Source organism: Acomys russatus, chromosome 26 (genome assembly GCF_903995435.1).
Source record: "Acomys russatus chromosome 26, mAcoRus1.1, whole genome shotgun sequence".
NCBI lineage: Eukaryota > Metazoa > Chordata > Mammalia > Rodentia > Muridae > Acomys > Acomys russatus.
In genome coordinates, this window is record NC_067162.1 from 43,611,325 (window position 1) to 43,636,387 (window position 25,063).

Sequence of the window (25,063 nt, forward strand, 5' to 3'; positions counted from 1 at the left end):
CACCGTGGTAAACATGAGCAAGGGTGAGATCCAGAAAGCAAAAACCACTGGGCTGCCAATCAGACACAGCCAGATGATGGCAAGCTCCAGAGGGGTGAGGCATTTAAGCTGAGACTCGAGGCTTCCTGGAGGACACGTGGATGGAGGCATTCCCTAGCAATGGTAGCAAAGAGAAGCAAACCATAGCCAGTGATTAGTCATGACTGACTCAGACAGTGGGTAAAGATACAGCCTGTGTCTTTGAGCAATAAGGAGCCATGGAAAGATCTGGAGCTATGAGGAGTAGGATCAAGGTTATTGTGAAGCTCCTGGAGATGGAGAATGGAAAAGAGGGGCAGAGGTGAAAGCAACATCTGCTCAGTCTTGTTTTACATGTGTTGTGTGGGTAGTCCGTGTGTGTGTGTGTGTGTGTGTGTGTGTGTGTGTGTGTGTGTGTGTGTGTATGTGCATACAGAGACCAGAGGTGTCTTTCTCTTTCTCCTTCTCCTCCCCTCTAGACAGGGCCTCTCACTGAACACAGAACCAACAGTTTTGGCTGGGCTGACTGGCCAGCGAGTTCCAGGGATCCTTATGTCTTCAGCCCACATTGCTGGAGTCACAGGCACACTTGGCCATGGTGGGTTTTATGTAGATGCTGGACCCCTGAACTCAGGACCTCGTGATTTCACACACGCCCCCTTACCTACCGAGTCAGGGTCCTCTTGGTAGTCTACTCTATTGATGCCCAAAGCAACGAAGGCCCGTGTCTTCATGGTCATGTGTGATAGGGTAGAATGGTATGCTTGTAGCCATGGGTGACTGGCTCAGCCTTACTCACACCTGTACCTATACCTCTTGGATCAATGAAAAAGATTAGCCATGGCTTTGTAAAAGAGAAAGAAATCGCCACTGCCTCAGAGGGTCTAAAACCCTCATTTCCTTCCATGCCAGCTGAAAAACAGTCTGCCTGAATTTCAGTGTTTGCAGAACCAAAGGCTGGGATTTTACCGACATAGATCATTCAAAGACAAAGAGACCAGCTCTGTGGGGGATGCCCCTTTCCTTCCTGTGCATATACACACTCCCACAGGCAGAGCTTGGGCATCTAGGAGAGATGCCAAGAATGGCTGTTTGTTCAGTAAACAATGCAACTTTGAGCAATTTTCACATTTTCTCCTTACAATGCCCTCCCTGGCTGTGTCACCTCTAATGAAACATTGGAAGGAAGCAGTAAAATAGGAACAGATTAGAAAAGGAATCTGTGTGGTATGCTGCCCTGATCTTCCTGGATGCAAATTCTTACCGGGTATCCTAGCACAATTCTTGTGCCCAGTGCACTTGGCATGGCTGATTCTCACAAAACACCTCTGTTATTCTGTCCTTATTCTCCCCACTGTCCTTACCTCATCTGGGTAACTGATCTGCCACACTTTGCTACCTTCTAATACAGTAAGAATTTAAACTTGGCAGGGTTTAGGGAGGAACTACGGAGTGTGGGGAGGTAGAATTGAAATGTAGAAATGAGTGACCAGGTGCCTTAGTGAGGGTCTCTACTGCTTTGAAGAGATACCATGACCACAGCAGCTCTTATAAAGAAGAACATTTAGCTGAGGCTAGCTTATGGCTTCAGAGGTTTAGTCCATTATCATCATGGGGGAAAACATGGCAGCATGCAGGCAAACACGGTGCTGGATCAGGAGCTGAGAGTTCTACATTGGGATCTGCAGGCAGCGGGAAGTGAAAAGTGATACACTTCCTCCAACAAGGCCATACCTCCTAATAATGCCACATTCCCTATAAGCCTATAAGGGACCATTTTTATTCAAACCACCACCACACCAAGATTTCCAAGAAGAAGCAAGGCCCACCTGTCCCAAGAGAAGCTTTTATCATCACACACACAGCCAGCCCTAGACTGATGGGGACAGATGAGCAATGGGAACCCATGTGGAATACCACTGAGTGGCTAGAGGTCACTGTGTCTGCCCCAAGGCAGAACAGATCAGCCTATAGGAAGCAGGTCAAGTGGGGTGGCAGTGGCAGAGTCCCCCTGAGAGGAACGGTGGATCCCAAAACCATAGAATCTACACAGTAAGTGCAATGGCTGCCCCAGCCTTGTGGAGTGATTCACAGAAATGGTGAACACTGTTTTGGGCATACAGCAAGTGCTCAATGGGAGTAGCCATGAGTTTCTATAAAGACAGAGAGTCTGAGTAGTATCTAGCAGGACCAGCAAGGAGTGGGCACCTGTGGCCCGGTTGAGAAAGAGTAACTTTGTGAGCACCAGAGGGAGGCACACAGGCATGCTTGATACTGACTGAGTCTGGAGTCTGCTCACCTTCAGGGCCCAGAGCTATGGCTCCAGGGTTCCCCACAAAGACACAGACAATAGACTTCAATTACCCTCTGCTTTGAAAAGGGCTCTGGAGAGAGGCCAGAGGGAAGACAGGCGCTGTCTTTATTGTTTTTTTTTTTTTTTTAAACGAAAATGAAATGGGGCTCTCCAAGGGCATGTTGGCGAGTTTTATTATTTGTGAAGGAAAACACTCATCTTCATCAACATTCTGTCCATCTGCAAGGCTGAGCCCGGAAGAGCCAGACCCCGAGTTAAGTCAGAACATCTGACTTCCAGTTCCCTGCTCAGCTACCATTCCAAGGCGTTAATAGGCTTAGTGCTTGTCAGCACAGCCAAGACAATTTCAAGAGCTGAATGAATGGCTGGTCCCAAGATCGCACGGGGGCTCCCTGTACGACAGTGCAGGGGCTGGCAGGTTGTGAAGTCTTAGACAAATATTGCTGAAAGAAGGTGATCAAAAGGGCTGGTGTGCCAGGCACAGAGTCAACAGGACACCTTCCAGAATAATCCATGGCTGGGTTACCCTATTTGCTTTTTCTCCTTGGTATACAAATTAGCTTTCAAAAAAATTTTTTTTTTGTTTAAAAGCCAACCGTGTGTGATTGGAATCCATCTTGTATGATTTTTCCCTCTCAGAAGACACAGAATTAGTTTGTTTCATTTTCAGCGTAAGCAACCCAATCACAGTGTGAAGATACTGTCCAGAATTGTTTTCCTACCCATAGCTGGAGTACCCAAGTCATTGCTCTCCTCGGGGACACCTTTGTTTTGAGAGCTACCTGAAATTACTGGTAGTGGCAGAACTCTATTTTGGTGGTGGTGGTTTTGTTTTTGGGGTTTTTTTTTTGTTTGTTTGTTTGGTTGGTTGGTTGGTTGGTTTGGTTTGGTTTTTGGTTTTTCAAGACAGGGTTTCTCTGTGTAGCCTTGGCTGTCCTGGACTCACTTTGTAGACTAGGCTGGCCTCGAACTCACAGCAATCTGCCTGCCTCTGCCTCCCGAGTAATGGGATTAAAGGCATGTGCCACAACACCAGTCCGAAGTCTGAACTAAAGGAAGTTATGCATGAAAATGCATTTGACTAAGTCAGTAAATTGCTTGACTCTCATGAGTGAGGACTTGAGTACACACACACACACACATATACCGTAGTGGATTGTGCTCATAATCTCTGAACTGGGGAAACAGAGACAAGAGAATCCCTATCTGAGGCTTGTTTGTGGTCTAGCTGCATTGGTGAACTTCATTTTCAATGAGAGACATTGTCTTACACACACACGCACACACACACACACACACACACACACACTGTAACCCTGGGTGCTGGCTGCCACCAGAAGATCACATCTCTATGGGACTAGGGTTTTAAAACGCAGCAGCCAAGGCAAGCTGCAGGGAAGCACAGACTTGGTTGCACTTCGTGTGTTCAAATGCCGTACCGATTAAGCGCCTGAAATTAATGGGCAGGGGCTGTTAACAGACAGAGCCCTGATGTTCCGCCAAGGTCATAAAACAGAAATTGCTTCAAGTTGCAGGCATTTAGAACCTAATTTTAGAAGCCTCTGCCAACTCTCTGTGGGCCCCTGCGCTTTTTTGTCATTGAGAGCCCGTAATTGAATTTTCTGGACGTTTTGACCAGTGTGTAACTTTGTGAAGCCGATGATGCAGCAGAAAACAATTTTGAACGTGAATCTAAACGTGTAGCCTTCTGCTTTGTGGTCAGCAAACACGGCGCCTCTCGCTACTCACTGCCCTCGATCTGGGGGAAGAGGAAAGAAGGGGGGAAAAATGCCTGCCTTGTGATTAGGTATAACCTAGAAAGATCCATTTAGAGCCTCAGCAGATGACTTCGTAACAGATTTTCAAAAACCTTAACATAAGGAGCCCCCATAAAATGTATTATCTTTTATTACCCATACAGAGAATGACATTTTACATGGTAATAAATTGAAAAACCCAAGGAAAGCTATCTGACTCTCATACCATGCCTGGCAAATGATAGGAACATGAGTGTTCTGATTCTACTCAGTGGCAAAGGTGTTTTTCCTGGACCAGGGTCCTCTGAGACATGTCTTTGAGCTGGCTTTACTGAGGCCCCTCTGAGCAGGGGCCTCTCGTTGCTTGGTTCTATTCTGTATGTTTGGATTGTTTTGTTTTGTTTTTTTTTTTTTGTTTTGTTTTGTTTTGTTTTGTTGAAAGCTAACTTCCATTCCAAACCTTGGCACTTATGAGATAGTCCTCCTAGCCTTTATTGTCCATCCCTCCATCTTACATACCTCAGGATTTATATGAATGCCCCAAGGCTGAGCCCTGGGTCAAGACCAGCCAGAGAGCATCCACATGCTCTGCCTGCTCTGAAACACACGAAGGCTTCCTCTGTATGGATCCTTCTCTGCTGGGAAGGACCAGCCATCCTCCATCCTAGAAAGCCAAAGTCTCCCTCAGACACTATGTGCCACACCAGTTTAGAGGCATTTCTTAGCCTACCTGAATGCTAGTTTTTTTGGACTAAAGCTGGAGCTCCTACAGTACAGACCAGCCAGACTCCCAATGTAGCAGTGAGAAGGGCAAGGAGATTGAGAGGCAGGGGTGAGGTTTGTTCAACGTGTTCTCACTGGGAAGCAGATTGAATAAAGAGTGGGTAACTGCAAGTCTGACTCTGGGGTACTACTTACCTGTGTTTAGGCTTAGGTGGAGGGATGACTGGGGAGGCAAGGCAAAGGGTCACCTAGCCTTCAGGCCACATAACCCTCCCTGTCAGGGTGTGGTCTGGTTGTACACAGCCTCAGTTCTAGGCCCTGTATGTCCAAAGATATCCTTGTCACTGCCACCACATGACAGGAAAATGGTTTCTGTTCCAGGTGTGGCCTTTTCATTGTCAAGACAGCATTTTATGACCTCACTGTGTAGGAACCAGGCAAAGGAGATCTGGCTGGAGGGAATTGGAGGCAGGTCCTTGATTTCTTCAGGGACTAGAACAGAAGGTATGGAGAGAGACCGATACACTCAGAGACATTTACCACACTGTAGATGGTGGAGGGGAATCCCCATCTCCTACAGGCAGATTCCTCAGGAGCTATCTGGCTGATGTCACACTTCAAAAGATTGAGAAAAAAATATTTTCCAAATAAAGGAAAGAGGGTGGCAGCAGGCAAGGCTGGCACCATGCAGGACTGGAAGCTGGCGAACACCACAGCGCTTCAGGGATCCCTATGATTTTACCTCTCTCCAGGGAGGACACAGCAGTTTCCAGGGTCTGCCACTGAAGTTTGCTCACCAAGAGAGGCTGGTTTAAAGCAACCCACTTTATTATCTTACAGTAGGGAAGTCAAAAGTCCAAGATGAGTCTGTCCCGCTGAGCTAAATGCAAGGTGTCGTAGAGCATGTTCTTGTGAAAACTCCAGGGGAAATAGTATTGCTTTAACTGTCCTAAGGGCCTCCTAAACCCCATGCCACATAGTTTCTTCCTTCAATGGCCACTAAGAGTGACTCTAGGAAGAAAAGGGGATCTTATTGATAGAGGTGACATTGCAGCCACACTTATAAAGGACACGTAGCAGTTTCCTCAAGGGGTGAGGAGGCTGCACAGGGAGATCAGAGGGCACGTATGAGCATACATGCAGAAGAATGAGAAAGCCTGAGGCCAGGAGAAGTGCAGGTAGCCTCGGAATGCTAGAGAGGAATGCTGGCTGCAGACAAGCAGAAGACAAGGCCTGGAGAGCCTGTGTTTGGTGTGTGAGCCTTTGGGTCTTGTCCTGGGACACTATAGAGCCGCCTGTAGGCAGATGGAGCTCTGGATGGCTCTCCCTGGCTGTCTTGGAATGACATGTGATTTAGAAGGATGCTGCATAGCTACTTGGGAAGGTGAGGGCTAGCATCCTTGATAGCTAGAGGAGTGATGGAGGGAGGACAAGGAGCCAGGATGTAGCCCTTGGTGAGCAGTGGTGTGAGGCAGAAGGGGCTGGGCTACCATACCAGCTGGAACTGGTGGCCTCAGGAAAAAGAGGCAAGAACGGGGCATTGTTGGCATTGACACTGCCCACGAAGGTTGAGGGGACCCAAGCAGAGACATCTAAAAGAGATCGTGAGCCAGCTAGAGAGGCCATTTCAGTGCAACTCAGTGCCTTAGCGGTAGTGGCTTTCTGATGGGGCTTTTTTTCTTTCTTTTTTTTTCTCCTGTTTTTATTATTAATTTATTCAAATTACATCTCAGTTGTTAGCCCATCCCTTTTATTCTCCCATTCCTCCCTCCCTCCCGCTTCTCCCCCATTCCCCTCCCCTATGTCTGTGCCTGAGGGATACCTCCTCCCCCTGTATATGCTCATAGGGTATCGAGTCTCTTCTTGAAAGAGAAGAAAGAGTCACAAGCAAATAATTTTTGGGAATTTTGGAAACCTTGTTTTCCATTTTCCTTTGTTTTACATCATAAACAGCAGAGCTGCCTTAGTATACAACAATTTATTACACATTTCAACTAAACAGGAAGATGGCTTGGTCAGGAAAGGGTCCTGTAAATGTGAGGACCCGAGTCAGATCCCAGTGTCCAGGTTAAAAGCTGAGTTGCAGGCAGGCATGATGGTAGATGCCTGTAATCCCAACCCCCAGGGAGGCAGAGGCAGGTGGATCTCTGTGAGCTCAAGGCCAGATTGGTTTATAAAGTGAGTCCAGGACAGCTAAGGCTACACAAAGAAACCCTGTTGCACACACAAAAAATAAAGTAGTAAATAAATTTTAAAAAATTGTTGGGTTGCTGTGGAACGTACTTGTAATCTGAGTGCTAGAGAAGCAGACTGGAAGATTCGTGGCCAGCCAGCATAAACCAATCAGCAAGCCCCAGGTGCCAGCCAGCGACTGTCTCAGAGAACAAGGTGGATATAGCACCTGAGAAACCACACCTGAGACTGACCTCTGACCTCCATATACATGCACTCACTCACGAAAGAGCACCTACACACATGCATGTCCATAAATACCAGTATACATTCACAAATACCAATAAATCAGCCAACAAATAGGTGAGTTTAAGTCAACATATGTAAGAAACATACCACCCTTCACATAGTCATGTGACAGTTGAGCACAGGTCACATGACAGTTGAATACAGCACTCATCAAGGTGTGACCCCAGCTTAGCATCTGCAGCTCCAAGAGTCTCCTCAGGGTCCCTAACCTGACCCGGTAGCCTGGGTCATGAGTGCTAGTGGGGGGCCTCTGTGCTCCGATGTGTCCCTGGGAAAATGACTCTGTGACAGGTCAGGACCAATAGCTCGGAAGCTGAGACTGAAGTCACTGCTGCACTGAGAAAGTAGCAAAATTATAGTGACAAAGCAGTCAGTACAGCTACTGTCTTTTCTTCCATTCTTCCTTTGTTCCCTAATCTTACTCAGATAAACTCAAGAGATGCTCCCTTGTGCTCAACTCTACATCTCACCAGCCACACATTTGTGGGCTCCCTGTGCCCCGTGTGCCCCTCTGACCCCTATACCCTGTCACCACAAACCCTGTGAGGGACCTTCACAGCCTGTGTCTGCTGCCTCACACAGCCACGCTCCTGCTACACCAAACCCTGTTTCAGGTCAAAGGCCCAGGTCCATCCCTGGCTCTGGGTCCTTTTGTGGGCTCTCTCTCCTCACATCAATCCCTCGGGCCCCCACTCCCACCTGACGTTGACCAGATGCCACAGTGATCTGTTACCAGTGTCAGAACACGAAACAGAGACCACCTACGGAGCTGGAGTGTTTGTTCTGGACTCACAGTGCAACATGCAGGACATCACGCACAGTTGGAAGCCATGGCAGCAAGGGTCAATCTCACACCTGCCCTCTCCCCAGCCACGCCTCCAGCTCCTCAGAGAGGCAGAGGGTGTATTTTGCATACCCGTGTCTCCAGTGTCCAGTGTCCAGAATGGATGAATTTAAAGCAGCCTTGAGGTTAATAGTCTCCCACTTTGTCAATAGGAACTGACCCCCATTTCCAACCCCAAACTGAAGGTACTGCTGTCCCCCCCCCCCCGCCCCAGTCCTCACAGCCCCAGCCCCAGCTCTCTACATGAGGTGGCATGGTAGGGTTCAGTGCCCTCTACTGGAGGACTCCAGGGTCTCAATCTATGTATGGAGTCCCTACACTGGACCTGACTTCTGGTACCCATCTCTACTCTCTGGCACAATGTGTGGCAGAAAATATGGGCTCAATTAATGCTTGCTGAACTAAATGGGGTCTGTAGCTTTTACCCCATACACCATCCCCCTCTACACAGATTGTTATGAGTGTCATTCTGAGACCATCCGTCACTCTTCACATACTGTCTTTCTGTCCCTCATTCTAGAATAGAGAAAGCACCAAAGGCAGGTCTGAAACATTCATCACACCCCAGAAGAGTTTAGTTGTATATAGTAGACGCTGGATAAATGTTTCTGTGTACTCAGACTGAATGCCAAGTTGTGTTCCCGCCCACAGCCTGCAGGAGCCCGATTTTCCTAGGTACACCGTGAGTGCCATTGGCTGGTTATTTACTGTAAACTCATAACTAACATCCGAGGCGTGCTTTGTACAGAAGTGTTCGATCTGCTTCTGGTGTCCCTCAACCTCGAATCCATCACTTAGGTGATCCCAGCCCCGTATGGCTACGAGCTGGCTTTATTTCCCTTGCCGCTTCCACACCCTGCTGGCGTTGTCAGCAACCACTAAATCTGGGGAAATGAGCTCGGCCTGCTTAGCCACAAGGCCTCAGCTGGGAATGAAGAAGCTGCAGGTGACAGCCGGATATAAATGTGCATATTAGCACCAGGAAGCCTAAAGACAAACACAAGGCAAGTGCAAGCCTTTCCTGCCTGGGGTGGGAAGGACCTTGCTCACCCGCTGCTGTACGAATAAGTCACGCTTTATAAGGAAACACTCTTGGGACCTGCTGGATTTAGCGACAGCCTGTTCCCAGCCTTATGTGGTCCAAGTGGATGAATCAAAGCCAGACAGACAGCAACTTGTTCTGCTACAGATAATACCTCTGCCAGTCCATTGTGAGATTTACAGAGCAGGCGTCAGAAGCAGCCAGCCCAGGAAAGAATATATAGTTCCCATTTACAATGGCTGATGCAAGAAGCTTTGACTTGATTGGCCCTTGCCTGTCCAGGCAAAAGCATGTGCATAAGCAGATAAAAGGATTAGAGTGTTACTGCTAGTGGTTCTCAGTAGAGAAACCTGAAATAGTGGACAGTTGTGGCTGAAGAGATGGCTCAGCAGTTAAGAGCACTTACTGCTTTTGCAGAGCACTTGGCTTTGGTTCATAGTGCTGACGCTGGGGAGCCCACAACTACCTGTAATGCCAGCTGCAGGAGGTCTGGCATTGCCTTTTCTCACCTCAATGGTCTCCTACACTCACACAGTGTACATTAACTCATGTAGGGACATGTACATACACACACAAAAAAATAGTAAATAATTTAATTAACATTTAAATATTTAACACTTCCTCCTTAAAACTTTCCTTGGCTCTGTTTATCCACATATTTAATTATTTATCTATTCATTCACTTTCCTATTGGTTTTGCTTTGCTGGTGACCCAACTCAAGACTTCATGGCTACTAGGCAAAAGCACTCTGCCCTAGGCGCCAGCCTCAGCCTTTTCCTTGACTTTCAATGCAGAATTTGCACTCTGAAGCCAGTTCTGACGGTTCGCCTTGGCTAACCGGATGTCTCCTTTCATCTGTGTTGTCACTTGGGTAGACTCAGATGAGCTGTGGTTGGAGCATTTAAATATTCAAACTCACAACATTACCAGTCAGGAGAACTGGGGTTATTTGTTTAGGTGTTGTCTCAAACTTACTCTGTAGCCAAGGGGGATGGCCCTGAATGTCAGCTCTCCTGACCACACCTACAGCCTGTCATCAGAATCGTTACCACCACACCATGGCTTCCCCCGTGCTATATAAGCACCTGGCAAATAAACCACATCCCCTGCCCAAACTGTGGTTTGACTTATACACATGTGCCGCCCTGGGGCACTTATTAGCTTCTAAAACCCTTATCTGTAATTGGCTAACCAATTACAGCTGTATAACCAGTGACCCCAAAACATAGTAGCTAGAACCCATAGACTTTTCTACTCTACGGTTCCTATGTCCAGGAACCTGGGTGCTGCTCGGCCACACCCTCGGTGCAGTAGTCTCTTGCTGAGCCACACCCAGTGGGTTGGTCCAGGATCTGCTGTCCCATCAGAAGGTTTGGCCCAGGAAGGAGCCACGTCCAAGCTCACTGGGTGGTTGCTGGCCTCAGTCTGCACCATCTCTTCAGAAAACGTTGTGCAGTCCCACTACATAGCAGTAGCCATCTGCTGTGGTTTAAAACTGAGACAGTAAAAGACATGGTCCCCAGCTGGTGGCGGGAGGTCTTAGAACCGTGAGGAGGCAGAGCCTAGCTATAGGAAGTGGAGATCAGTCTCTGCTTCTGGTTCTAGCCAGGCCTCTCTGCATCCTGGACTACCAAGATGCAGCACATCACTGCAAGCTCCTGCTGCAGTGGGCAGGAGGCAAGCCCACACCCATGCCTGTGCTCTCTGAGCCATGCATGCACCGGAATAAATCCTTCTCTTCTTTGCTGCTGCCCGGTATTTGGTCACAGAGATGAAAGAAGTTTCTATGTCGCCCTCTATTGACCATTGGTGCCTGCACACAGTGTACCTAGCATTTCTGCCTTTCCTAATCCTCACCCACCACCAGCAAGCAGTAATATTGTCTCATTGAGAGAGGAGGAAAGGGAGGTGATGGGACTTTACGTGGCTTGGCTGAGATTGCTCAGCTGTTATTGGTGAGAGGATTGGGGGGAATGGGGTAGAGGTGGGGACTGGGGAGAAAGTTAGGGAGATGTATGAAAAAAAAAAAAAACATCTGGAAACCTACTATCTCACAGCCAAGTGGATCCATGGTAAGAACAATTTATTGAATACAGTCGCCTCCCTAAGTGCCAGCCAGCTCTGTTCAGCACTTAGGTCTCTGCCTTCAGGAAGGGCACAGTGCACTGAATAATGAACATCAGCAAATGATCGGGAATTAATTAGCCCAGAGGAAGAAGAGATACAGCGTTCAAAAGTAAGAAAAGGCAGACTAACATAGCCAAGGAGTAAGCCCTGCACCAAATGCAAGGAGAGCGGGTGGGGAAGACGCAAGAGAAGGGATGGGGCTGTGCCGGGTAATGGCGAACCCTTCCTCCGTGTCACATTGATTCCTTGATTTTCCCCCCACAGCAACCATTATGCTTGTTATTAGTGATAAATGTTCCGTTAAACGCAGGCTTGTGTGGAAGTCAGCGTCGCCATGTAAAACATCAAGGGCCCCATGATTGATTAGCTGCTGTATTTAATGACACGGCTTGATTCTTTTTTCAAGATGAAACGTTTGGTTTTCAAATCAGTGTGATCAGTGAACCTAGCCCATGTCTGCCGAGACTCACTGGAGGCTTTCTGCTGTAGATAGACTGTCTCCCTCAGATGCTGAGGTATCTTACAATAGCAACTGGGAGACTCCCGAGAGAGACCCCAAATGTAGCGGACATGCGTGACTGCGGAACTCAAGCCAGGCGAGCTGTGGCTTGCAGATCAGATCACTTCAAATAAAATCAGAACAGACAATTTCGTTCTCCCAGGCTGGCACTATACATTTCTCAAGCAAAATGAAACCCCAGTTCCCCAAAGTAGGAGCCAACCCTGAGAACAGACAGCTTTGCTTTGGAAAGGAAGCTGGGACAGTAAGCCTTTTGAGATACAAGTTAGTCAGGAAACACTAATACATCTTCATTATCAAGAACAGTGATAAATGGCTTACCTCATATATAAATACTGGCTAAGTACTGGGGCCAGAGGTGTGGTCCTTGCCTGAGAGAACTTGGTCAACGGCCAGTTAGAATAACTGGGAGAAAGGCTCAATCAGGAAACTGTTTTCCTTACAAGCGCAAGGACCTGAGTTTAATCTCCACAATCCACAGAAAATCTGGGTTTGGTGGTATGTGCCTATAATCCCAGCACTGGGCATGAGGACGTAGGAGGGTCCATGGAGCAGGCGGAAGAGCCAGTCTAGCTGAAGCAGCAGATTCGGGTTTGGTGAGAGACTTTGTCTCAAAAAGTCAAGCAGAGGGTAATTGAGGAAGACTCCCCACGTTGATTGATTTCTGCAAGCACATCTGCACGCACATGCACACACACACACACACACACACACACAAACTTGTGCACACATAAATCAAGAAACAGGAACCAGCTCTCATGTTGGTGGAAGCAGGTTATAAGTGGCCTTTGGTCCTAAACGATGACTTATGTCCTGCCTGTATACAGAAACATGATAGCTGAGGGCTCCATCCACACTGCCAGCTAGAGTTAGACAGAGGGTTGGGTAGAAGATTCCAGAACTACATCAAGAGCATTTTTTTTTTCAGCCCAATGATGAGAATCAGTCATATGTGTTCATCTAATCTAAAGGCCCAAAAGGGCAATCTAGGTTCTGTTCTCCAGATCTGAGGAAACAGGAGGTGGGTCCATGGCATCACCTTCACCACAGGCGCCTTTGGTTGCTAGCAGGCAAGAGTGATTCTTGCTCCTTCTGCTCCCGAAAGAACATCTTGAATAAAGACAGGGGTGTGTTACACAGTCAAAGAAAGAGGAGCTGGGGGTTAGGAGCAGCAAATCCTGGGACTTGTGTCTTTCCAGCTGTGATGGTGCATCAGTGGTGTTTCCCAAAGAAGATCATCATGGCTGCATGATCCGCTAAAGCCATGTGTCCGCCTGTGTAACAAATGCAGAGTGACAATGAGGGATACACAAGAGTTACCACAAGGAGCTAGGGAGTCTGGAAATGACTTGTAATGCAACATTTATCCCAAGTGGGAAAGAGGTGAGAGGAGGCGGAGCTTCCGAGAGCGGAGACTGATGTGGCATCTTGTCTCTTGTTTATATTGGAATGGCACCCCTGGGGTTCACCAATGGCTGCTTTTATCTTTGCTTACCTATTGTGTTCTCGGTGTGAAAGTACTTGTGTTCTATTATTTGTGCACATGCCTGTGCATGTCTGCATGTATGTATGCATGTGTGCATGAATGCCTGCATGCATGTGGCGGTCCCAAGTTGATGTCAATGATCTCTTCCATCTCCCGAGGCTTTTCGGGTAAAGTGGGGGGGGGGGTCTCTCTGAAGTCAGAGCTGCCACGTGCACCTGGCTTCTAAGTGGCGCCTGAGGATTCAAACTCCGGTCCCTCACATTTGTGCAGCAGATTATTTTGTCCACCTGGGCCACCTCCCAGCCCAGCAATTGTGTTTGCTGCAGAAAAAAAAATCTCAAACCCTGTGAGAACATTCTGTCTTAAAGTTGCTTTCCACAGTGAAAACATAGAAGCAATTGCCTCGCTGACAGGAGCCAGGTGGATGAGTTATGAAGGCCTTATGCAGCAGAGCTCACAGGCTTCTGTCTAAGCACAGAGATGCCAAAAACTGAGCATGTATGTGTGTGCATGCATACACATGCGTATGCATAGGTGTGCATGTGTGTATATGGGGACAGGAGGGTATCTCACCACACCACTGCCTACTTTAACTGAATTTGGGCGGGGGGGGGGGGGGATGAGTGGGGGAAGGGAAGAGGGTCCTCAGTTTCCCTTTTCATAATGAGTACCTTACTTTTATTTTCTTACAATGATGGACCATGACTTCAGCAATGAAAACTTAGTGTCAGCTTTAAGTTTGCCAGAAAATTGAGACTTTTGGAACAGCCCAATCAGGCTCTACAATTGGTCTACTTCATACTCTGATTGATTTCCTACCCCACTAATCAATCCATTTCCCATTACAGCCATAAAGTTTTATTTACTTCGGGAGATGGAAATTGACTGGTTCGTTTTTGTAAAAATTATTCATACAGTTACTTAAACAACAAGAGTTAGGCTGGCATGCCCTTCCTTCCTCCGCACTTTGCTACAGATTGGCACTCATCTCCTCTCCGTTGCGATGGTGTTCTGCTGCAGTATGTGTGAATACAGCTGCCTCAACCTTGACCCTTGAGCTCTTTAAAAAGGGGGAAATCTTAGGCTTAGGTGATGGTTCAGTCAGCTAAGTTTTCTCCAAGACTGAGGACTTGAGTTCCACCCCCAGGACTGACATACGCAACCAGGCAGGTGGTGCACACTGGTAATCCCAGTGCTAAGGAGGAAACAGGTGGATCCCTGGGCCAGTGAACCTCAGCTTCCAGTGAGAGACCCTGTCTCAAAACTCAAGATGAAGGCTGGAGAGATGACTCAGTAGTTAGGAACATTTGCTACTCTTCTAGAAGATCTGTATTTGGTTCCCACACGACAGATCACAACCACTACCTGAAGCTCCAGCTCGCAGAGATCCAACGCCATCATCTGGCATCCAAGGGAACCTGCATTCAGATGCACATATCCCTGCATAGACACATAGTTAGAAATATAATTAAAATGTTTTTTAAAAAACAGCAGGGTAGATGGTACCTGAGGGACAATGCTTAAGGTTGACCTCTGGCATCTACAAGTACACATGCACAAACGCGCGCACACATACACACACACACACACACACACACACATACACACACACACTGTAGTAGAAATCCTGTTTTTCCTCTTCTTTCAGTCTCCAGCATCCAGCATCACAGCATGGTATGTTCATTAACTACCAATTAAATGGACATATATCAAGGAAGTGAAAGAGTAGAATAACATTCTCTGTAAATAATAATAATAATAATAATAATAATAATAATAATAATAATAATTTCTTCAGAGAAAAATTTAAATATATTTGTGAAGTGATTGGAGTGCTGTCATGAAGAACCTATTGTGATACTGCAGGTTATGACAGACCTTGTACTTTCTTGTAATACCCGGATGATTGATCACATCATTAGATGCAATATTAGTCAAAATTACCTGGTTGGTCCTCACAAAACCTCAGAATCAAGCATCTTGAGGAAAAGAAAAATTCACTCATTTACAGGACCCACGGGGTGTGAAAGGCAAATTGGCTTCAAGGATGACTGCCAAAGGCACAGATGGCACTGAAAGAGCTCAGTCTCTGAAGCAGCAATCACAAAGCCTACATGGCTCTACACTAGGTCCTCGGCATACACAGCGTGGTTGTCTAGCTTGGGTTGTTTGTGAGACTCCTATCAGTGGGGGGGGGAGGAGTGTCTCTGACTCTTTTGCCTGCTCTTGGGACCCTTTTCCTCCTCACCTCATCCAGCCTTGACAATGAAGGTCTTCACCTAGTCTTATTGCGTCTTGTTATGCCATGTTCAGTTGATATCACCGTGAGGCCTGCCCTTTCTGGAGGGAAACAGAGGTGGTGGATTTGGGGGAGAGAGGGGTAAGTAGGAGGGAACTGAGAGGAGCAGAGGAAAAGGAAGATGCATCCAGGATATGTTATATAACAGAAAAAGAAGATTATTAAGAAAGAAACGAGCGCTCTCTCTCTCTCTCTCTCTCTCTCTCTCTCTCTCTCTCTCCACCTCTGACTCTGCATTCTCTTCCTAGTCAGGTTGAGTTTCCCTGGTCAGATCAGGATGGACATGACCTGTCCAGACTTGGTCCTACCCTCTCCAAGTTCAACAGAAAAAGAGCTGCATTTCCCTCTGTGTATTCCAAGAGAAGCATATTCCAAATTGAACATGAGATCCCAAGTAGCGTAACTTGGGTCAAGTGCTCAGGCAGCCATCATGGGCCTTAGATGGCTCCCTGGGCAATATCAGCTCGGTTCTTAAGAGATGATAAATCAGCCTATGGTCACACTCTCATGGTCCTGATAGAACTGACATGAGCGGCAGAGAGCTTCTGCCTAAAAAGCAGGTGTGAGATAGGGAAAGAGCCTCGAGGGGCAGGAACAGGATTGCTGGGGCAAGCTAGATAAATAGAGTTGACAAGTTGATGTATTCCAAGTTCAGGGAAAGACCCTAATTCAATAAATAAAGTGGAGAGCCATCAAAATCAACCTCTGGCCCACATACACATGTGCACAGACGTATATACACACATGTGAGCACATACATACACACACGCACACACACACACACACAAACACACTTGAAATAGTCATACCCTTTAACCCAGCAAATCCACATCTTGGGGTCTACCATCCAAAGACAAGCAAAAGCTGAAACTGACCCCAAATGCAGACACAGCTCCCTGAACAAAGATGTCCATTGCTTTGTTGCTTAAACTTCCAGCATTATGACGAGACCCGACTGCAGAAAACACTATACACTGCTCAGATGTTTATGTTTGACACAAATCTTAAAATAATGTTCAGGAATACTGGTGGTACACGTCATTAACTTTTTTTTTCATGTTTTCTTCCATGCTGGGAAAAAAATCAACCTGACTTTTTTATTCCTTCTTTGAGTGCTTTTGAAACTGTATGCAGGACTGGGGAGATGGTTCAACAAAGCTTACCTCGCAAACACAAAGACCTGAGTTCAGTTCCCTACAACACATGCTTTAAAAGAAGTGGTGGCAGGCACTTGTAATCTCAGTGCTGAAGGATCCTCAGAGCCAGGAGGATACCTGGGCCTCACTGAACAGCCAGCAAACTTGGCCAACTTGACAAGCCCCAGGTTAATGAGAGATGTGCCTCAAAAAAAAAAAAAAAAAAGAACACAACTGAACTGACCTCTTCTTGCATACTACACTTAAATGCATGCACATTTGTGTGTGCACACATGTATTGATGCATACCAAGGCACACACAACATGAGTACAATGTTTTACTGCAAAAGTAATGATGACATGGAACAAATTGGACCTGGAATGTTCAACTGCATGACTGGAACTTGTAGAGATATCCAAGGAAGATTTTGAAGATTGCCAGCATTAAAGAAAAACAGCCTCACCCATGTGGTTGATGATGGAAATCCATATATGATAGCCTGAGGGTTTCCCATCATACCTGACATCAATTCAGCACCTGCACAGCAGATGCCATTACCCAGCAGCCCCAGGGGACTAGCACTCACCATGTGGTCCATAGTTCTGGAAAAAAATTAGGAGGTCCCCCACTGTTGTCTTGCTCCTTGCTCCTTTTGGTACTCATAATTACTAATTGGTACAAACCCCAGTTTTGGAAGCTGTCACACTGTCAGGGGTGTGCATGCAATTATAAACACCATTTATTTTTTTTAATTGAAGATGACCTCATTTGGACTCTCCCAGTGAGTGAATAAGAAACCAATGCAAAATGGTTAAAGCAAATTAGGAAAATGAATGTCTTTGTCTGCTGAGGAACCCTCAGTCCAGGCTGGGTCTGGGAAACCATCTTTTTATCCAATGTACAATATCCGCAGAGCCATTCTGCTTGGCTTCATCCCTGAGGCTCCTGTCGCAGCCCTGCTGTGGCATGAGATAGCTCACCTTGCACACCCAGCTTGTGCTACCAAGTTGTCACCACAGGGATAAAGTTACTTTCCCAACACAGACAGGGTTGGCCTGGCCATCAAACCCCTGGGTTGGGTGGGTGGTCCTATTGGTGTCTCTGATCAAGGATGATTCTAGAAATTTCCCTTATGGAAACAAGGAAAGGTGAACCAATCCTTCACCCTATGGACAGAGATAGGTGGTTGATGAGTCTCCAAAGGGAGTGTGGCAGCGGGTCCACCAGAGAATGGGTGCCGAGTGGCCAACGCCAGCAGCCTCATAGGGACAGTTTTACACACAGCTTCACACGCAATGATTCATTGGTCTGGCTCAAGATCTCTGGCTTCTGTGACATCACCAATGTTGGATCCTCCCCAGGACTCTTCTTAGTCATCCCACGGCTCCCCTATGTCATGGAGGTCCTGCAGCTTTAGAACCATCAATTTTCATTTTTTACAAACATGACCTTTGAGATCTGTCCAGCAGTCAAGAAATATATGGCCAGAAAGATCCTGCCGTACAGTCTCACTTATGGTAAATTTAATCAGTTCATGTTTACATTAAAAGACATTGTCCATATTCAGTGATCTGGGTTGGTAAAAGAATGACAACTGAGGAAATACCACATAAGAGATGCTAAACCTCATTCATTCCCACCTGTACCACAGGAGCAGTGATATGATGTGCTTGCTAGAAGGATCAACTGTATTAATGTGTGTAAAGTATACACACACCAGGGTTCTTAAAGCTGCCATCTTTGTCTTGATCTAGGAGGGGAGTTAGCCTTTGTCCAGAACAGCTTCCTTAGTTACCTTGAAATGGCAGATGTAGGCATGAACACGGCCAGTTAGTGCCGCCTGCTCTAGAAGGCATAGGCAACATACTCACTAATTTTGCAAAAAAAGCGTCTCAAAGCTAAACTCTGTCTTCTCTGGTATTTTCTTGCTTTATAGACTCTGGAAAATCCCAAGTATGAACTGATCATCGAGGCTCAAGACATGGCAGGACTGGACGTTGGATTGACAGGCACAGCCACAGCAACCATCGTGATTGATGACAAAAATGATCACTCTCCAAAGTTTACCAAGAAAGAGGTAAGCCTCAGGACAATTTTATACAGCCTGTGTGGCTGATGTAAGTCTAAAATGCCTGAGCACTGAGAGACAAAAGGCATTTGGTCTTGTTAAAGTCCATAAGAAACTAACTTTTAATTCCAAAGGACCATTTCCATAGCTCTGCGTTACTCTAGTCCTGTTGCAGTTTTCCTATAGCAGTGCATAGAGATGGAAAGGGCAGTCTGAACAGCAGCAATGAGGTAGAGTGGATTTTCTTGGTAATCACAAAGTGTCCAATGGACATTGAAAAAAAGCACCTGAGTTATTGTGTGTAGAGGACCATCGTTTATAGCCGGCACAGCCATGTGTTGTTCCCCGTTTATACTAGTAGTGAGGTATGCAGACAGGGGTTGAATACGTAAGATCTCATTCTTGTTGACTTGGCACTCGACAAAGAAGTCAGGAGCACTATGCATGGGGTAGATACATGCTAAGGTCAAGGCTTCTTTGGGTCAGAGCTGAAGCCACGTGTTTGATACCCTTCCTCTTAAGCTGGCGAAAGGCAAGTACAGCATGTGCTGTTTGTGAAATGTTAGGATGCGGGTGATAGGGAGAATGGCAGGATGAAGGTAGTTATGGAGAACAGGTAGTGGGGACCATGTTGCTCTGGTGGCAATGAAGTGCTAAACGTGAGCCATTCTTATCCAAAGGGCCATCCCATGTTTTTGGTGTCTGTATCGTGACTAAAAGGGTGTGTGTGTGTGTGTGTGTGTGTGTGTGTGTGTGTGTGTGTGTGTGTGTGTGTGTAGATGTTCACATATGTGAAGTATAAGTTTGTATGTATAAATACATGCAGGATTGTGCACATGCATATGAAAACCAGAAGTTGACATCACATGCCTTCCTCAATAGCTCTCTCTACCTTATATACTGAGGGAGGGTCGCTCACTGGAACTGGAGATCACCAACTTGGCTAATCTAGCCAGTGAGCTTGCTCTGAACACACCCTGTCTCTGTCTCCTGAGCACTACAATTACCAGCTGCCATCATGCCCACCCAGCTTTCATGTGGATACTTGGGAGCCAAACGCATGGCAAACAGTCTTCCTGGTGCCCTCTGAAGAGAGGACGATGGACTGCAGACATGAAATCGAGGCTTATCTGCTCAGGAGGAGAATGCCAATTGTTTCAGGTTGGGACCATGTTGTATGCTGCCTATGTTGTCTTCTGGTAAGAACTTCTGCACACGTGAGCATGTTCCACAGCAGCGTCACAGACGTGTGTGGTTGTTGGGAATGTGTGTTTTCCATGTTTTCGTTATGTAGCGTTCCATCTCATCCCAGGTAGGGTGCCATTTTCTCTGCTTCGGAGAAAGAACTATGTAATAGAGGAGCTGTGACCAGTCACGTATAACAAGATTAGAAATGACTCTGTTCAATAAAGATATTTAACTCACATAAAATTTTCAAGCAGATGGTCCTCAGGCAGTAACAGAGGCATTATTATATCAGCTTCTGTCTTAGTTACTTTTCTATTGCCATGACAAAGCACCCTGGCCAAGGCATGTATAGAAAAAAAAAAGCATTCAACTTGAGGCTCACTGTTCTCAAGAGTTAGTACATGACCATCGTGGTGGGCAGTATGGCAGCAGGCAGACAGACATGGTTCTGGAACAGTAGCAGAGATCTCACATCCTTATCAGCAAGCATGAAGCAAAGAGAGCTGACAGAATGCCATGGGCTTCTGAAACCTCAAAGTCTGTCCCCAGTGACTCATCTCCTCCAATGAGGCCACACTTCCCAATCCTTCCCAAATAGTTCTACTAACAGGACCAAGGTTTCAAACATACGTGCTTATGGGTGCCAGTCTCACCCAAACCACCACAGCTTCCAAGGGAAGACTTCTGATTTCTGCCTGGTGTTTAGTAGATGTCTAGCTAACTCCAGCTGGCTAACTTACATTTTCCTGTCAATCTCAGGTCTTGGGGTGGGAGAGTCAATCCATTTCTTGTTAATTTTTTTTAAAACTGCCTTTACAAATAATTATCAGAGTTTTCAAACCAGGTATTGATTATTTTCTTCGTGTAGTGAATCCATTTCACATTCAAAGTATCTGAACTGTAGCATTGCGACATGTGTGATAATAAGGCCATAAGACCTCACTCCAGTCCTCTCTCTGAAAACAAATAAATAAATAAGAGCGAGCAAGGCTAGAGGAAAGCTCTAGTTTTCACAGAGGAGTAAAGACAAGTGGCCCCCGGGGCTGAAGCTGTCCAAAAGACCCAGAGATCTGGACAGATGCTCGCACCAGTCAGAGGCAGCCTGGAATGCAGCCTCTGATTCCCCGGTAGCTTAGGAGTCTTACTTTGCTGGTGCCTTTAGCTTTTTCAACTTCCGAATCAGCTGCCTAGTGATACCTCGTAATTCCTTTTCTCAGCACATCCAGGGCTCCATCACACCGCAGATAGGTAGCATAGGTAGCATCGTTTTCTACAGGAAGACGAAGACAAAAGACCTCGTTTTTCCCCCCAGCAGAGTGTATTCTTTAAATTTTGTTTCATATGATTGACAGCCGGGAGCCGGCTCTGCCTTCAGAACACATTTCCCTATTGGAAAACTTGTGTAAATGTTAAAGATTATTGTCACATTGGAGAAAATCTCTATCAAGCTTCTGTCATGTACACAGGAGTTGTTTGTTTTCCAGAGGTCCTGTACCATGGCTAATCTTTACACTGATGCCACGTGTCACCCGAGCTGTCATCCGTGGCCCTGTTTTGTGGCCTATTATGAGTGCCGTGTTGTCTTTATTGATGTAAATGTGATGGCTCGAGTCAGCAAGCATGTAAATCTCTTTCTAATGGGTTTATTATGTGTCTCCCTTCTTTACTGAATGTAGCAAACAGTGAAGGAGCTATTTCACGTCTGGTGTGGAATATCTGCCTTTCTCCTACAGAACTGCCTGAGGCAGGAAGACGTGGGTTTATTTCATTTCTAAATTTATCACTTTTGATCCCTAATCTATTAAAGTTTTATTAGTAGCAAGTTTATTGAGACATTATTCACGTGCCATAGAGCACACCCTTTGATAGTATGCGATTCATTGGATTTTAACATATTCACAAAATCGTATGGCCATAACTACTCTCTGATTTAAGAACATTTTTGTTATCCCACAAAGAAACCCGCACCATCAGCACTCAATTCCCCATTCCTCTGACCCTCAACCCTGGCAACAATTAGTCTGGTTTTGGTCTCCGAGGATTGGTTATTCAGGACATTGCCTATCAAGAGAATCCTGCAGTATTCTTTGTGATTTGGCCTCATTGCATGCATCTTGTAGGGTCAATCCATGCTTCATTCTTTTTGATCACTAAATAATGCTCCACTCTGTGGATATATCACATTTTGTTTAGCCATTCATTTATTCATAGGCATTTGGGAATTTTCAGTTGTTGGAGTACTATAAATAGGCTGCTGTGAACACTCACAGGCAGTCCACATATCTTTATCTGAATTTCCTTTTTATAATTTTTATTGAATTTATTCCTTGTATGAACTTATTCTGTGTATGAAGCAATTTCACACATGCTCACAATGAATCCTGGGTACTCTCACACCCACCCCCTCTTGTCTCTCTTCCATCCCTGTCGTCTCTTCCCTACCTCCCTTCAAAGAGTCTCTCCCACATTCATTTTGCTTTGTTCTGTGATCCACTGAGTTTAAGCAGGGCCATCTGTATGACCATGGCCTTCAAACTCTCCCCTGGAGCCTGGGAGCCTACCAGGAGATATACAGATGAAGATAATGGCTGCCGCCCCCCAGCTGTCTACCAGTGTCCAGAAGTTCAGCTTGCTGGGGTTTGGCCCTGTGAGTCCCTCCATGATCCATGACTGACCGATGACAGGCCCAGTGCAATTGCCATGACTCATGTTTATATGCCATGTCATGACTTGAAGATGGCATTTCTGAGCTCTGCCCACCTCCCATTCTCTAGCCCTTACATTCTTTCTACCTCCTCTTCTTCCATGTTCCCTGAGCCTTAGAGGAGGCGGTAGAAATGTCCTGTTAAGAGCTAGGCCCCCAATCATCGCTTATCCTCCACACATTGGGCCCATTCCTCAGGGTTCCTTGCAAACCGAAGCTTCTAGATTGTCTTTCTACTTCACAGTATCTAGTGTGAAAATAGAAGTCGCTCATGGCATCACTCCAAATGAGTCACCTGAATTAGCCTCTCCCCTGTGTCTCTGTGGCATTTTTGAAATGTATAGGTTGCACTCAGTATAGCTTACTCAAGAGACATCACCTTCCTAATAATCACAGGACCATCATAGGTCATAGAGATGCTTACATACAACCTAGGAGATTTAATCTTGACCAATGGTATAAACTCCCATCATAAGTAGAATGGGAACCTGGAAGCTTTTTCCTGCCCCTTGTACCTATTTCACCTCTGTCCCCTTTTACCACAAACTAGCTTTTTCCTCATTATAGAAATACAGGGTTTTAGCAGGCGGTGGTGGCACATGCCTTTAATCTCAGTACTTGGTCTGCAGAGGCAGGCAAATCTCTATGAGTTTGAGGCCAGGTCTACAGAGTGAGTTCCAGAACAGCCAGAGCTACACAAAGAACCCCTATCTTAAAAACCCAAAAAATAGAAATGTGATTTTACAGCAGAGCTCCCGAGAGCAGCTTTGGTGAGGTTCCACGGATGTCCTTTGTAGCCATATTCCAACTGCTTTCGTCACCATGTGAATGCATCCTAATGTACTCACCGACTCTGCCATGGGTGAGCATTTGGGTTGTTTCCTATATGGGGTCAGTTAGAGTACTGCTGGGACAAACATGATGGGCTGTGACTTTGGTACCTGTATGAATGCCCTGGGTGGTTCTGTTTGGGGTTCACCTCTGGCTGCAGTGGCTGAACCCACTTTGTGGATGCCATCTGTTTTCTAAGTGGCTTGTTGTTGTTGTTGCTGTTGTTGTTGTTTATGTCAGGCTAGCCAAAGAGAACGTCGCTGGGTGGGTGTGTAGAATGCTGGTACCTTCCATTTGGTGCCAAGTTTACTGTAAGTGTATTTAGCCTTGCTGGCCTGTGTGCCACGGTGCATCTCAGTGGTTACACTCTGAATCCCCTCGTGACCACTAATGTTGGCCCCTCATTTACCCCTTGGCCACTGGCTCCTATCTGGAGGGAGTGTTTTCAGAAGCTTCTAACTTCTTCTCAGTGAGGCCAGGGCTCAATGTCAGGTATGGCTCCTCAGATGCCATCCAACTTGCTTTTGTGTCAGGGTCTTTCAGTGAACCTGGAACTCACTGACTGTCTAGGCTGGCTAGACCACATGCCCCAGGGCTCCCCCTGTGTCTGCTTCCCCAGCACTGGGATTCCTCAGGTCCTCAAGCACCAGGTACTTTACCCACTGAGCCATAGCCCCAGCCACTCCTTAAACCAGGCTATAAAGGCTCAAAGAGATGGTTCAATAGCTCAAAGTACTTGCTGCTCATTGAACTTTAATAATAGTCACAAAATCATGTGATCATAACTACTATCTGATTTAAGAACATTTTTGTCACCTCACAAAGAAACCTGCACCGTCAGGACTCATTTCTCATTTCCCCTGCCCCTCAATGCGGGCAACAATTAATTTGCTGTTAGTCTCCAGTGATTGGTTATTCGGGACATTGCAGATCAACGGAATCCCCATGGTGTGTGGTCCTCTACAATTGTAGCGCTCGGGAACTGGAGACAGAAGGATCAGAAGTTCAAGGTCATACTCAGCTACATAGAGAGTATGGGCTAAAAGGAGACTGTATCAGGAAGGGAGGGAGGGGAGGGAAGGGAATGAGGAGAGGAGAAAAGAAGAGAGGAGAGGAGAAAAGGAAAATGGTGAATAAAAGAAAGAGGAGCAAACTCCCCTTGTGCCTTCTTTCTGCAGAAGGCTGGGGTGATGTATTTATCCACCCCTCCAGGATTCCACACCACCTACATTGAGTGTGCCTGCAGAGATTCTCCTGTTTTCATACGGCATGATTTTCCCCTAGGAGGGCCCTTTAAACCTCCCTGCACCTGTATCTAAACACTGACTACATAATTACATGTTTCCTTCACTCAATGGACATTCATCCCCACAGCCATGGTTCTGAGAAAATCGAACCCACGCAAATTATCGGGCGTGAGTGGCTTTCCTGGAGGGCGGAGCCCAAGACATTTTAACAACCAGATAAATCTCAGAAGACAGTTGAACATTTTTCCAAACACTTCTCGACTCCCTCTTCCCATG

General features: G+C 46.4%; 1 protein-coding gene across 2 annotated transcripts in view; it reads left to right on the plus strand.

Annotated features, from left to right (window-relative positions):
• Cdh13 (cadherin 13) overlaps window positions 1–25,063 on the plus strand; it is a 1,096,387-nt gene that overhangs the window by 959,056 nt on the left and 112,268 nt on the right. For both annotated transcript variants that reach the window (XM_051169275.1, XM_051169274.1), the window contains one exon: window positions 18,686–18,826. In XM_051169275.1, the coding sequence (XP_051025232.1) occupies window positions 18,686–18,826 (141 nt within the window). The remainder of the gene's footprint in view (window positions 1–18,685; window positions 18,827–25,063) is intronic.